The 17,111-nt window shown below is 38.1% G+C and overlaps 1 protein-coding gene across 1 annotated transcript in view; it reads right to left on the bottom strand.

Moving 5' to 3' along the window:
- The window catches only part of LOC124798188 (ATPase ASNA1 homolog), a 90,414-nt gene extending 85,195 nt beyond the window's left edge, over positions 1–5,219 (bottom strand). The window contains exon 1 of the mRNA XM_047261485.1: positions 5,023–5,219. Coding sequence (XP_047117441.1) covers positions 5,023–5,177 — 155 coding nt within the window. The 5' untranslated portion in view covers positions 5,178–5,219. The remainder of the gene's footprint in view (positions 1–5,022) is intronic.
- Between the last annotated feature and the right edge of the window lie 11,892 nt (positions 5,220–17,111).

Genomic DNA, 17,111 nt, shown 5'->3' with positions numbered 1-17,111 from the left:
CCATAGCAGCAAATGACGACAGCTATCTGTTTCTGTAAGAAAACATTCAGCTCAACATATGAGGCATGTCCGGAAAGTAAGTACCATTTTGGAAAAATCTCATGCAAGCATTTTTTTTACAAACCAAAATTTATTTTTACAAGACAGAACACATCAAACTGTTTTTCTACATAGTTGTCACCATTGTTCCGACATGTGTCACTGCAGGAAACTACCTTTTCTTTGTCATCATCATAGGAATATGGCTCCAGTGAAGGTAGCCACTTCTGAACACAGTTTTTTTGCATTGTCATCACTATCAAACTGCCTTCCTCCAAAATCGTGCTTCAAGTTTAAGGACAAGTGATAGAAAGAATAAGATTGGTGCTGTAGGGCATGGAATGCTCAGTCAAAGCATTATGTTGCTTCATGACAATGCACATCCCCATTCTGCTGATCCCACTCAAAACCTTTTTCAACAATTCCATTGGGAGCAGTTCGGTCACCTGCCATACAGTCCCAATCTGATCACCAGTTCTTTAACATTACAATGATTTTGAAGGAAGACATCTTGACAGCGATGCCAATGCAAAAAAAAAAAAAAATGGTGTTCAGCAGTCAGAAACATTGGTTTCCCATTATGACAATGTCTGAACAACAGTGGCAACTATGTAGAAAAGTAATTTTAAAAAAATGCTGTTTCTTGTAAACATGAATTTTGGATTGAGAAAAATGTTTTATGAGGCATTTTTCAAAATGGTACCAACTTGTGGATATGCATCATTACTATCACTAGTCAGGTCAGAAGACGATGAGCACTATGTAACAATAAGACTGCCAAAATGTGCTGCAAATTTAACACAAATTTGCATCTCAAATGCTTAGCAGAATTTCATGTATAATATTATGTTTCATGTTCCTTACCTACCTAACATGATTACTTAATAGCCCACAACTTGAACTAATGAAGACTGATTATCAAATTCCTAATAATAAATTGATTATTCCTGTTCCATTGTAGTGTACAAATTTATATAAGCATGGGATCATTATCAACCCACTGTGGAAAGAGGGAGGGGAGGGGAGGAAAAAAAAAAGAGAGGCCTTTCAGAACTGACAACTAAAAATTGTTTCAGTTGTTATCTGTGGTCACTAATGAATGGTATGTAACAAAAATTTGCATTAAAAAAGTTCTGGGAATATATGGGTTAGAAGGAAAATAAGGATATGCCTCAAAACTACTGAACAATTTATGGCCTTTCAAATCTCTGACGTACAACCAGCTAAATAACTCTTTCAAACATTATCTCCTCTCCAACAGATAGTCTGGATTTCAATATTATAAAACTACTACTGCTGCTGCTGCTGTCACTGAAGATGTTAACTGAACTTGAAAATATGAATCTGGTATCTGCTTTACTTCGCATCTCAGCAAAGCTGTTGTATATGCTCTAACACCCTTCTTGCACAACTGGAATTTGATGTTATGCGAAATCGACATCTACAATTACATCATACTCTGCAAGCCACCTAATGGTGTGTGGCGGGGGGAGGGGGGTACTTTCGGAACCACTATCTGATCCCTCCAACCCTGTTTCACTCACGTACGGCACAATAACAGGAAAAAAGGAAGAACCAGAAGAATGACAGAAGGGCAACAACGACCACAATGGACAAAACAGGACAAAAAAAAAAACCCACAGACACACGCAAGAAACAGGGAGACAAGATTAAAAACAAGAAAGCAGATTAACAATGGCCAGCTGACCATGAGAATAAAAAAGGAGAAGCCAGCCACTCTGCAACACATGAAACCTCCACCCTAAAAGCCCTAGAGTGGGGGACACAGAGGGACAAAGGACATGCGCTAAAACTCAGATCAAATGATAAAACCCACCCTCACAAATAAAACGTAAATGTATATCTGCTGTTGAGGCATTGTCGCCCAACACCGAAGGTCGGGTGCTGGGAAAGTTAAAAGTCCACCGCAGAGCGGTGGAAAGTGGGTAGTCCAGCAAGAGGTGGACGAGTGTCATTTGGGAACCACAGCGACACAAGAGGTGGGTCCTCGCAAAGGAGGAGGTAACCATGTGTGAGCCATGTATGCCCAATGTGGAGCTGACAAAAGACAAATGATTCCCTGTGAGAAGACCACAGGGAAGACTTCCACACATTCCTAGTCTCCTTCATGATAGTTTGTTGTGAACACTGTTATGCCACACCGTTTCTCAAAGCCAAAAAGCCTTGCGGCGTAAGACAGCACGCAGGTCAGTTTCAGACATGACCATCTCCAGGAGCGGTTTCCACGTAGGCTGTTTGGCCAGCCTGTCAGCAAGTTCGTTGCCTGGGATTCCAATGTGTCTTGGGGTCCACACAAAAACCCTGAATGACTGGACCATTACAGAGCAGAGATGAACTCCTGGATGTTCGCTATCAAAGGATGGCGAGGGTAGCACTAGTCTATAGCTTGTAAGCTGCTCAGGAGTCAGAACAGAGAAGAAACGACTCACCAGAACAGGAACAGATGTACTAAAGTGCACGAGATATGGCCACAAGCTCTGCAGTGAATATACTGCAGCTAGTGGGCAAGGAATTCTGTTCAATATGGCCTCTGTGGACATAGGTGAAGCCAACATTACCATCAGCCATAGAGTTGTCGGTGTAAACAACTTTAGAGTCCCGGGACACAACAAGAATTGAGAGGAAGTGACAGTGGAGAGCAGCGAGGTTGACATAGTCCTTAGGGCCATACAAAATGTCCAGACGAAGCTTTGTCTCCTCATGGTCAATACGCCAGATGTATGTGGGGGCAAGGACTCCTGAAAAGTGCTGTTCTGAAATTTGAATAGTAAATCTCTCCGTGATGCACAATGCCTCTCTTTTAAGTGGAGTTTGTTTAGCATCTCTATAACGCACTCTCGCCAGTTGGACGATACCATGATGAAACGTGCCACTCTTCCTTAGATCTTCTCTATCGGTCCTACCTGATAAAGATCCCAGATGGATGAACAATACTCAAATATCAGGCGAACAAGCACTTTATAAGCCATTTCTTTTGCTTTTATTAGCTCACAGTTAAGCGACAGAAGACAACCTGTCTCAATTAAAAACAGGCATTCATCATTTCAGGAAGTTAAGACTGTGGAATGCTGCAGAGCTCAGTCCTTTGTCCATTTCTGTTCTTCATTGCAATTCATGATTTACCATACCATATAGGAGCTAAATATATTAATCAGATGACACATCACAGTTCAGTAAACATAGTGACACGGCAGAATTGCATCTACTAACATAGAAAAAATAGAACTAATGATAAATTGGTTTTCTCCTAATTAATTCTTTGTAATCCTGATAAAACACATGAACTAATTCTGAAGCAAATTAAAGCCTGTGGGAAGCAGATGAGTGAAACTGTTAGGCTTTACACTGATTCCAAATTAAGCTGGAAGGACATTTTAGCCACGTGCGCAAGAAAGTAACAATAGTGTGCAACCTCACCTGGAAACTGACATGAATTCACTAATGAGTAGCCTATTTGAAAGTAATACCACATTATGGCATATTTCACTCACACATTTCTTATGGCATACTGATAAGGAACATTCTTGTTATGTTAATGACATATTTAAATTTAAAAGGAAAAAAAGTAATAATCAGAATAATAAGCAGAACTGAACCTAAAAGTAGATAAAGTTACATACTGGAATCCCTCCACCTTTAGAAATCTTGGTTGCAATGACAGTGATTCGTAGTGCAGCCTGAGGTATAGGTTAGGTTGGAAGCTGACAATTTGGTTGAGTTGGGAAAGCCAACAAATGTGAAAGCAGAAGATATGACTGTGGTAAAAAATGGGTCAGTAGCAAAGCCTCACGTTTATATCCACGTCGTATTGAAAAATGCAAGGGGGTGTCAATAAGTAACTTCTATCCCGAATGGATACTGTAGGGCCACTTTATCAAGCTCAAGATACTGACTGTTTTAAACCCTCACATTTGTACTGCATTACTTTCTGTCAAAAACAACTTAAATTAATTCGACATCAGGAAGAACACAAGCAGATTAAACACTATTGTCCTATATCCACCCTCTCCACAAACCCATTGTATTTCACAGATTACTGACACAGCTGCCAAACCAGTTAAATAACCACAAGCTGCTGAATAGCAATCAATAAAGTTGTCAATCAAGCAAAACTACACAAACATCAATAACAGTTAACACCGATGGCACAAGCAGAAACCTACAAAATATAATAAAAGTTTTATGAAAGTCAAATTACACACAGTTTTCTTAAGTTTTTGTTACTGTTAGTTATGAAATTCTTTGAGATATAACTGAGAGCACAAAAAAGTGGTTTATATGTTATCTACAAAACGGATCAAGGCTCAGTCTAGTCAGCATCAGCTTGGAACCAGTATATGATGAAAACGAACTTGGCAGAGTATCATCAGCAAAAGTATCTGTGACAATCATACTGTGACGTATGCTAACGTATTGTTATTCTTACACTAGTGTTGCAAATTACATGTATGCACTGTAATCCTATATGCCCCTAACTGTCACGAGTTACGAAATGCGGGTATATTTTCGACAGGTACTATCGACCTTATTAACATTGGTGTACAGGGTCGCCGGCGGACTGTCGAGTGTTGTAGTTACTATTAACTCTATTTGCTCTGTAAAATCGTACACATCTTAAACCACTCACTTGTAGCAACTGATGCAAAATATGATATTGGACTGTACTGCAGCTTGAAGCACTTTCTGAAATTCACAATGTTCTCCATGTTACATCAGTTTACACAAATGGATATTTATTATCTGCGCAGACACATGATCAACACCCAAATTATAAGGCACTGAAATAGTTTTCTCTCAAGAAGACACAAGAAATATACAGAGCTGTAACAATGACACTAAAAATCTGGGAGCCACCATCCAGTATTTATACAAGAACCTCCGATCACCAAACAACAACAAACAAATGGAATAACCAATAAATAACTAATCATAAACGTCTACAGTATCAACGTAACTTAATACCTGCAGGTAGTTTTTCCTACACCGCCTTTACCACCAACAAATATCCACCTCAAAGACTTCTGCTCCAGGATATTCTGAAGCGAAGGCTCAAGAGGCTCAAAGTCATCAGATTGCATGTTTACATCACCTTCGCTGGTCATCAGACGCGCAGCCATTCTTCTCCAACCAGACAGAAAACATCACACATCTCTGACGTCTACATCACAACCAAAGATAAGTTATGAAGTCCGTCCAGCGAATCTCCTACGACTACAATTACAAATTATCAATGTTATATACAAAACCAAAGGAGCATTCAAAAGGGAGAATATAAAGTACTATACATTTTATAACGACCATTTAGCAATTAATAGCGCATGCTTATCAAAATTATAAGTAATCCTTTTTCTATATGACTTCTTCATCGGCCATTGCAAGAGACGTACTATGCAATTCGATTCGATTCGTAAACGCCCGTCCACACGCAACGATCTGTCTGCGCAAATATCTGCACACATCACATCTGCGCAGACAGATCGTTGCGTGTGGATAGAAGATTTGCACCAACCTGAGGTGTGTGCAAACCTGGAAGTTGGAGGTTTCAGCGAAACCTCTCAAATCTGTGGGTTCAAACCACATCTGCGCAGACAAGTTGGAGCGTGTGGACAGGAGATCGTCACAAATCTGGCGCGAAACAGCTGTTAGCTCAATCTAGTGTTTGTATTTGAGCGCACAGGGCATTAAAATGGCTGATACTTGTCAGTGTTCTCGAGAATTTGTAAGTGAATTCATTGAAATAAATAGAAACCACCCATGTTTGTGGAAGATTAAAAGTAAAGAATATAGTGACCGAGATAAAGAGACAGCAGCATACAATGTTCTAACTGAAAAATTGCGGGCAGTTGACGCCTCGGCGAACAGAGAAACAGTAATGAAAAAAAAATTCGTTGCGAACTGTTTACCGAAAAGAGTTATCCAAAGTTCAGAAATCTAGAAGATCTGGTGTAGGAGTATGTCAAGTGTACCAGCCAACGTTATAGTATTTTGATCTGCTTGGCTTTCTTAGTGATCAAGAAACGCCAAGACCAAGCAGGAGTACAATTGAAGATGAAATTGGAGTGTCAATGTGCGAGGAAATGGAACATGAGGTAATGTAAAAAACATATTTCACACACGTTTATCAAAGGTTTATTCAAAATAATATATTTGTGTGCAAACATAATAGAAAATTAATTGCTGTTATAAAAATAAACATGAATATACTTGTCCATGTTTTAGGTTCGCCCTGCAACTCTCGCAGTAAATTTACGTGAGAAAACTGCTTTCGCTTTAGCAGCCACTGCCCACACTGTTTTGGCCGCTTTCTCTGTTTCCTGTGGTTGGTTTGAATGTTTCTTGCAACACAAGTTGCGAACACAGACCACAACAGAACTTCCTCCATTTCTGTATTTCAAAATAACTTAATTAAATTTTTGACGTTTACGGGGAGCGTAGTCGCTTGCCACTGATATTTCTTTTCTATACCGACAGATGGCGGGCGAGTAGTAGATTGGGGTTTGTGTCGTGTGAACCATGGTCTGTTCTTACCTCCATGGTGTGAACACACCACATTTGCAGCGATCTTTTGCATGTACAGACATCTGCGCCGATGTCTGCGCAGACAGATCGTTGCGTGTGGACCGGGCTTAACACAAAATTTTAAGAAATATTTCTGTACTGGAGAAAATTAAGCAAGTTGTGTTTTTTGGTAGTCAATGAATGCTAGCTGTAGTGATCTCTTGTTGGCATGCGCGTTTCGCCAGAGGCTGGCTTTACGCTGCCGATTCGAGTAAGATCATGACGTCTTCACAAATACAAGTAAAGGCCCTACATGCAACAATCTGTCTGCAGAAATATCTGTGCATAACAGATACGCACACACAGAGAGATGCAGTGGAAATCGGCACAGATATGAGATGTGTACAGCACTGGAAATTGGATGATTGAGCGAAATTGCTAGAGTGCAGTTCATATATGTACAGACAAATCGTAGCTTGCAACTGGTAATTGCCGCAGATTTGGCAGAAGAAATGTATTTCAGTCAACTGTTTGTTCTGTCTAGTGCTTCTCGTCTGCGACCACAATGAATTCTTAAACGAATGATACGTGTCTGCGAAGTTCATTTCTGAATTTATTGAAATTGCTGATCATGTTACATGTTAATGATCTTTCGGACAATAATAATAGGAATCACAGATATTTTACAGCTGATGCAGTTATCTGTAAGAAGTATTGTCCGAAAGAAGCAGCACTGATATTTAGTCATATTTTCGTAAGATTTAAAATTGGTCCAAAGATTAGCAACTTGCTTTAAATGTGCAGAAATGTTAAGTTTTGCACTTCACAAAACGTGAAACCGTATTATCGTATGACTAAATATCAGCGAATCACAGCAGGAATCGGCCAGCTCATACAAATACCTGGGTATAGCAAACACTTCGTAGTATATAAAATGAAATGATCACACAAACTCATTCGTGGGTGAAACAGGTGGCTGACTTTCGTTTATTGGTAGAATACTGTGAAAATGTAATCAGCTCACAAAGGAGATTGCTAACAAATCACTGCATCAAGCCATTCTAGAATATTGCTCAAGTGTGTGGTACCCCTACCAAACAAGACTAACAGGGATTATTGAATATGAGCATAAAAGAGTAGTACAAATAGTCACAGGTCACACTTCCTGTGGAAGAGTGTCACAGAGATGCTAAAGAACATGAACTGGCAGACTCTTCACAATAGATGTAAACTATCCCAAAAAGTCCTACTTGCAGAGATTCAACAACTGGCTCTAAATGATGATTCTAGGAATATGCTATAACCCCTACATATCACCCTCATAGGGACTGTGAGGATAAGATTAGATTAACAGCAGCGCATGCAGAGGCATTTAGACAGTAATTCTTCCTCACCTGATAAGTGAATGGAATAGGGAAAAACAATAACAGGTACAATAGGACATACCAGACCATTTCACAGTGATTTGCAGATTGTAGATGTAAATGTAGAAATATACATAAAAAGTGCAGGGCCCATGTTACACTATGGAAACAGAACGACTGGAGCACTCCTAGTGATCTGGCATCGAATATGGGAAAATACAGCATGACAGTCTGCAAAATATGGGTAGTTTGGTGGTGCCGTGTGTGGCTGGAAAAGTTTGTGTGAGCTTGCAACTTAATACATTCGTGAAATTCCAGAAAAAAACGAATATCAGCTTTTCTTAGCTAGGGTTCACAGTCACGAAAAATTTGTAAATGACATCGTAGTCACCTTTTGACTATAAAAATATTTATTTGTAAAACGCAGTATTCTAATTCCAGTCATGTGGCCATTATCAAGTTGAGTTAATTGCGCCTTAGCACATGTGAAAAGCTAAAAATCATCTAACATGACATGACACAGAAGCTGGTTTCATCATAAGATAGATAAAGGTACATACAAAAACCTTTCAATCATAGAATAGAAACAGCATTAATTATTTACTTCATAGCTGGTCTTTGCCAACATCAGCACACTACTCTGTCGCTGCTGTAAGGAAATTTTTCCACATACTCTTATGTGTGTTGCACAATGAACTTTTTCAATTGCATTGCAAATACTTTGCTCATATTCTGTTTCATTTTTGCTCACATCTATAATATTGACTGTGATATATAATTCCATGTTTGTTTTGTTTCATATAAAACAGAAGCAGGTTATGTCACATCTTCTGTGGACTCATTTATGTTTGTCACAGGTTATGAATCTGTGTGTAAACCGCTTGGTTTAAGTACAGTATACGTATTTTGCTTGTACTCCACTTTACTTTTGTCCACATCTGTTTTTTGCACTTTCTCGCATTTAATGGAGAACTCTGAAATTTTTGTTGGAGTGGCAGGATGTAACTAATTGTGTCATTTGTAGTACCTGTTAACATTTGTGTAACTACTGTTGAATGTTTAGCATTTGCATGGAAGACTACTCTAGTCACTAAGACTACAAAGTGTACTCATCTACTCCTACATTCATATTCTGCAAACAACTGTGAAATGCGTCATGCTCAGTGGAAAGTTGCAACACCATTCAAAACAGAGTTACATACTCAATATGTGACCAAATGTGATAAGTTGAATACTAATTTTGTCAAAAGCTGCTAACATTGAGCTCTCAACTAAAAAGTGAGAAAGTACAGAAAATGAATGTGAAAAATAGTAGAAAATGAGCAATGTACTTGCTGCACATTGAAATCGACCAGTTCACACAAGGATTTGTACGTAGTAACAAATACACATAAGTCCACAGAATACCATGTGATGACACCAACATTTGTTTTACATGAAACAACAACAAATATTGAATCATTTACCTTGCCCAATATTATGAATACAAACAGAAATCAACAAAAACGTATTTACAATGCAATTCAAAGAGTGCAGTACACAGTAAGAAGATGTAATCACAAACACTGTGCAATGAAACCTGGTTCTTTTCACTATGAAACGAAAACAAATTTGGAAGACGTCAAATCACCCAATAATGAACTAATACGTGGAAGGATTGGTGAACCTGTAGCATGTTGAATGGTCTGGCAGTGAACCAAGGTAGCATAACTGGAAATCTCTATATGAGCCTTACCCTTGTGACACATTAGATTTGCACAGATAAATATGTGCATATTATTCGGAAATTGCTCGAAAATTCACCCATTGGACATGTCATATGTATATGGGCTGACTGTAGAGATTTTTTATTTTTTCAGAAACCACCCATATTACAGAAAGATGAATGAATTGAAAATATTGTAATTGTGGAATAATGGCTTTGCTAGAAATTCAGTACCTATAATTTAGCACAATGTTACAAGTTGAAGATGTAATTTTTAGTTAATTCAGACATATTACACTAAATTTTAATGTTTTACTTGATATAGACAGCTGATGCTGTTATCTAAAAATCAGTAAAATTGCATTATGGCTTAATATGAAGATATAAATAAAATCAGTATCATAGTATGGCAGTGTAAAGATGGGTACACACATGCAACAGAAGTTGCATGTTTGAACTCCCAGTTTTCAGTGGTGCAACTTACAAGATGTAACTTTTGCAATGCCACAAAAAGCTCACTTGGTTCCAGTTTGTTACTCTACTGCCACTGCTCACTTGTGACCATACATCAAAACGCTATCATTCTGTCGCAGTTGCTGTAGAATAATTACTGCTGTGGTCTATTCAGTTTCAACCTGTTTTCATATTATTGCTGAAAAAAGTCAAAACAGTGGTTGGCAGGTACACTTTCGAAGCTTCTGGAACAACAAGAACAACAACCTATGTGTAATTTTATGTAACAGTGGTTGTGTGTGTTCAATATTTGCAAACCAATGATGTAGACCATCCCATAATCTTAACAGATTTTTGGATGAATAAATAAATAAATGAACTTGATACTTTACCAAAAAAGAAGAGTGGTATAAGCTTCCTGACTTGTGAAACCAAGCACTGTAAAATCGTGGGTCATATGCAAGAAATGGGCCAGGAGTGTGATGTGGCAGCTGTTAAATTAATAGTTACTTACGATAAATGCATACATTAACGAACACAATAAGATTCTTGAAAGAATGATGGGTCTACAGATGATATTTACGTTCCAGCTGTCATTTAGTTTGTCATAGCAGATAGCATTTTCAACTTTGAGTGTTACATCTTTTGTGAATGTGTTTGTGACCCGCTGTACGAAATATATTTTCAGATATAATATCTTGATTTCTTCCTTGTATTTAACTCTAGTCACAGCTCTAATGCCATAACCTGAACTGTACCATAACACCCTCCCATATGTTTTCATTTGCCGCCATGTAGGAAGCTCTGCAACTACACAGATTTTGTGGCATTCTGTATGAACGGTAGCTCACGTTGCCACAACAGAAAGTCACAACCTGTGGCGTTGTTGCATTAGTTGCACATCTGAAGTCGGACTAAGAAAAATAACATCGACTTTTCTTTTTTTGAGTAGAGGTCGAATGACACTGGACGTAACAGAACAGAACATTAAAACATTAGACAACATTCCATACTGCATAGATTGCGGCAGCCACACATATCGTCAATGGAATGGAACATTAATTATTCTCAGGAAGGAAATTTTGTTGGAGATGTTCATGGGACAGGGCTGGCGTCGTCTCCTAATATCAGAAGGTAACAAACTCGCCATGCTTTGTCACGTTACATTAATGGATTTTATGTCTTCTTGAACTTTATTTCATTAGGTGCTTTATTTTCGTTGCTAAGTACGAAGATTCCAAGAGGAGCAGGGTATTTTTCCTGTTGTGCTCTTCCACAAATTAGGCCAAATATCTGAGAGTGGTAAATGATTTAGATATTGCAATATCTTGACAAAGAAAACGTTTACACTCTCCATAAATAAGATCAACTACTGGAACAAATTTCATTAAATAACCCTCCTTGTACAGTGAAAAATACAGTTTTTTACGTTATTTGGTACTTCGAGAAACCACACAATGTGCAAGGCAAAAAGGTTCTATGTTTTGCAAACTAAATATTGTCTGCTATGTTTGTATGTAGATACTGGGTGGAGGAAACAAATGTCTATGTTTTGGAATAGTTGTACATTATATCTTCTGTTGTATCACACCTCAGCAGTGTGGTGAGCTTATCATACAGAGTTTTCCAAAAATGTCCATTATGAATTATTCTTTGGTCAATTTAAAAAACTATCCTATTATTGTTAGGTCTATAATTCTGATACTACTGGGTAGTTATGATGAAAGTGCAGCTACTCATGGGGGTCCAATGTGGGTGAAACTTGGTAGATACACAGAAGAACTAATTTACACAAGAAAAATTAGTTTCAATTTTGGTCACCAAATGCAAATCTGTTGTTGTATGCTGTATGATGGTATGACATCCATGCTGTTATTTGACAAGCCATAACGTGAGTGAACACTATGGCTATGGTTACAAGAAGCCCTACACTATTAGTGAAATTGTTTTAGGCGAATGGCAGCAAGTATAGTGCTACATTGAAAGAGTATCGCTGACTGAAGTGTCTGAGGATAGGCCCAGTGTCATTAAATGCTTCGAAGAAGATGACGAAATTCGAAAACACGGTTGAGCTTTGTGTGGCACCTGGAAGAGGAAGGCATCCTGTCCCACAGGAAGTTATTGACGAGGTTGCTGTTGCTTGCTCAGGCAGTGTCACATGAATTGTGCACAGCATGGTCAACAGTACACTGGCACCTGTACAACATCCAGATGGTGAAGCAACTGAAATGTCATTGTTTGCAGTAACATAGTAACATTCTGAATTTGATCCTCAGTTTCAGGTATGGATCGAAGTTGATGACATGTGGCCAGGCCATATTCTATGGGGTGACGAGGCACAGGGTGCAGTGAACATAGAGGGATGCTGGTAAACTGCGTGTTGTGCACGAAGACCCATTGCACTCGCCATATGTGGCTGTGTGGTGTGGATTCACAAACAGCTTCATTGTCAGTCCATTGTTCTTTGAAGAGAATACACCCAGAGGGCCTGGCAGGTGTACTCTGATGTCTACATGTTATCAATACCTTCTTGTACATCATGTGATTACTGCTTTGGAAGAGTACAATTGTGTGTAAACTACTGTTCTCATGTAAGATGGGGCAACTCCTCTTGTTGCACATACAGTAATAGTTCTTCTTAATGCATCGTTCCACAAGCATGACATCTCCAGATGTTTCTCAGATACGTGGATTGCAAGATCATGTGATATGAATCCATGTGACTTTTGGCTCTGGGGATATCTAAAATAAGGCGTTTACTAGAGACACATACGGTCGCTTCTTGAAATGAATGGCAGTTTACAAGAACACATTGGCCAGATTCCATCTGAACTGCTACGAGAAACTGTTAATCGTACTGTTTTACGAATGCAGCATCTCGTCAACGTCTGTCGTGCTCATATTGAACAAATTGTGTGGTTAGCAGTTACTTATAAAATCAAAATTATGCCTTTCTCACTTGTTTGACCTTTTTTGTCCATGTTCCATTCCTAATGCATTACATATGGATACACTTCTATACATCTTTCTTGCATTCATTGCGCCAGATTTACAACTAGTGACCAAAATTAGAACTAACTTTTTTCCAGTGTAAATTGGGTCGATATTAACACATTAGAATATCTACAAAATTTCGCTGCCACACGGTAATTACAGCCCACTCTGGACCTCTGTGAGTAGTTGCACTTTTATTATAACCACTGGAAATATTCTGACACTTTGTATGACATATGGTATTTCATAAATCACTTTCAAAATTGAGTAATAATTTCACAGAAATAGTCAGCAGCGGCTGTATCGACTCTGTAAGCCACTGTGAACTGCGTGACAGAGGGTGCTTAGCTTCTTCCTGATTCACATGCATCTGGAGGATGGCAAGAATGTTTGCTTAAATGGCTTTGTGCACCCAGTAATTATTCAAGCGCTAAGCTTATTTCACAGTTTATATTCTGTGATACACATGGTTTGTAGCATATTCCTCACTTAATGCTGATTCTTACACGTTCTGTAAGAGGCTTTTTAAAGTCAGTTGGCATCTGTATTTGAGCTTTTACCACTGCAGGTTTTTCAGCATCTTTGTGATGTTGCACCATGGGTCAAATTAGCCTGTAAACATATGTACTGCCCTTTTTTGTATATGTCCAATATCCTCATGAAGTCCCATTGCTTATGGATCCACATACCTTTGTAATATTCCAGAATATGTCGCACCGGTCTTTTGTAAGCTATCTCCTATGTAGACAGATTGCATTTTTCCAGTATCCTTTCAACGAATCAACATGTGCTACCTGCTTTATCTACTACAATTGCATTTTATTTAGTAGTTCTCTTCATATAAACCTGTGTATTGTTTGACAACTATTTTTACAGATGTCATTGTTTCTTTACCATTTATTTTACTAAGAGTGTAGGAGGATCCTTCCAAACATCAACTGTTCTATCAGTTATGTATCCAGTGCATGGTCAACTATTCTTCTAAACGTCAGCCACAGTTCTTGTACACAGGTGTAGATGTAGGGGTCATAGTTTGTTACTGCCATCCTCTCCCCCCTTGAAATATAATGTTGCACCACTGTCACTTTTAATGAGCTACAGATGTTTAACATTTGAAAAGTAATTACAATGCATTATAAATTATTTACTAAAACATTTTGTGTAATTTTTTTACATTGGTGCTTAGCACATCACTTCAACATCTCTTCCAAGGAACTGCATTTCAGATAAATATATCATTTGGAAAGCATTTACCCAAGAATTTGATAAGTATCTATGTTATGCAGTTTTTTTAAGAACGATAATGGTAACAAACTTTCGCAACTTCGATAATTTAAGATTTGATAGAGAATGAAGTTGAAGGGTACACACTCCATTATCATCATTTTGCTGAGCTCTAATAGTATGAACTGAATACTATAGACTAAGGTTACATGAAACTGTGGCGAACTTTGTATCTTTCTGTCATTTCCACCTACCTATGGGAAAGTCAGTCTTTCTGTTATTCTTTCTTAGGGGAGTATCTTCCTCCTTCTGCCTCGCCTTCTGTCAACCGTCTGTAATTTGTTGTTTCATCATGTTGACTCATGAACTGTGTGAGGTTTGTTGTGGATGGTACATATGGTCAGCCTGTAAATTGGCGCCTATTCCCAGCTGGAATGTTTTCTTCAGCCAGTCAGGCTACAAACCAATCCACATGGGCTAACTCACGGGAACACAACAGAAAAGTATCCTGTTTTCGACGAAGATTCAAATTTCTGATAATTTCTTGTCATTTTACAGACTCTTGGTTTTCTTAGTACTGTACTCAATGCAAGTAAGCTGAAATTTGTGGCAATCTGTACATGCATAAATACAAACGCTTTCAGTAAAAATTTGGAGGTCATGGCCCCCATGGCTCTCCCATCCATGTCTCCAATTGCTTCTACATGCTCTTGCCCAGAGCTAAATATTTCAGGTTGCTCACTAAGATATGACACTACTTCCTTTTCAACAAATTTGTTGAATATTCAAATCTTTCTAATTTATTTAGCCGTCTTTGTACTGTGGTAATCATTGTTGCCACAACTGCCTCATTGTCACTGACACCCATTTCAATATGGACATCCCAAAGAGGTCACATCTATTTGCTGCCATTAAATTTATTACATTTTCATTATGAGTGGGTAGCTGAACTATATGTTCTAGGTAGTTTTTGGAGAAGGCATTTAGTATTGGCTTACAGACTAACCTATCACACCAACCACTTTAAAAACTGTCATTATTCCAATCAAATGCTAGGATGGTTCTGACTCTAGTTACCACATAACTAGTTCCACATCCATTAAGCCTCTCTTTATATCTGGATGTACAGGATATTGTGCGTGAGAGAAGTGCAAAAAAACTGATAAAATGAAATCTATTACTCTTGTGGTAACCAGAAAGATAGTGACAAAAATAAAAGGCTTTGAATATAATAATTTGCAGGAATATGCCAAACATATCAATCTCTCATGCTGGGTTTCCACAGGCAATGAAAACGTGCATCCACCAACACCTGCAGAGGCCATATGTGTGATAAAATTTCCACTGGAACTGTTTTCAAGATGGATAACTCGCTTAATTTGCAGAGATGAAAGTAAAGTTATGCAAATCTTAACTCAAGAACTTACAGACATTAGCAAAACGAAATGAGACTTTCAGATTATATATATTCTTGATTAGTCAACATTTTGAGAGGTAACATGTCCTCTAATTTTAAATTTTCCTGTATTTTGTTTTATAGCCAAACTCGGCGCTATATACTGATGACATAAACATTGTAGCAAGTAGAACTACTGCTAAATAAAAAGCCCTGTAGTATATAGAAAAAATTGATAAATACTACAACAAGCGCAACCTGTTTTTAAATGGTAATAAGACAACATACATCGAATTTCATAACATACAACAGTTTCAGCAAAGACAATTTTTCTGATTTGACTATTGACTTGATATTACAGAATAATATATCAAGTGGTAACCACACAGAAAATATTGCTCATAAATAAGCTCTAAAATATGTTTCTAATAATAATAGGAACAATAATAATAATGATAATAATAACTTCATGTGGCTCAGTGACCTTTTGTAAGTCTCTCTACTGGAGCCATTGCACCGACTTGTGTGTCCTGTCAGTACAAGCTGTGCAGACTGTTATAACCTACACCTACTTGATATGATGGAACCAAACTACACAAAAACTCACACAAACAAACAACAGTATCTTCATCGATCACAGCCAGAGGAGACTGCGAATAATACAATGGCTTGTTCCATGGATTCGAGATTGCAATTCAATATCGCATAACATGCAGGGAACAAAAAACACCAGAGTTATTATGAAACTAAGCACAATCTAATTTCATGAATGAATGATACAGAAAGCATAATCAAAGAATAATAAAATCAAAACATGTATCTGTAAAAAACAGCACCTCTGGTGTTTAGCGCAACATGTTTGACAGCATGATGTTTGTAAACACGTACACATGGCACGTACGACATGGCCCTACATAACTGAGAAATGTCGCCACATCATCCCCCATGGTGTGAGTGGAGCGTTATTCCAAATAGCAGGCTGGTAAGTGGACATAGTAACTGGATCTCGAGGTATGTGTTCACAGTGTAACCTCCCCAGAAAATTTTTGAAAGAAATGTAATGACAATACTTAATACAAATGGGAGCCGAGTGTAACCTCCCCACAAAAATTTGAAAGAAAGAAACACGACAATATTTAATTATGAATGCTAATGGACACTGCTCTAAGCGTAACCTGCCCACAATCAAATGTACTGACAATGGCAACAAAAATGTGAAATTCGCAATCTGACTCAAATATAAATCCTTCAAAAAATTAAAGTCCATTCAGTGACAAGAAAATTCAATAAAACCGAAACATCGGTCTTTGGCCCTGTGTAAAACAATCAGAATTAAAGTCTTACCTCAGAATAAATGGATGTCACATATCTGCTCTTGTTGTTGCGCACCGCTTGGAGGAACTGCATTGCAAATAAT

The sequence above is a fragment of the Schistocerca piceifrons genome, chromosome 5 (assembly GCF_021461385.2).
Source record: "Schistocerca piceifrons isolate TAMUIC-IGC-003096 chromosome 5, iqSchPice1.1, whole genome shotgun sequence".
Lineage (NCBI taxonomy): Eukaryota > Metazoa > Arthropoda > Insecta > Orthoptera > Acrididae > Schistocerca > Schistocerca piceifrons.
This window is presented reverse-complemented; position numbering and strand designations above follow the sequence as displayed.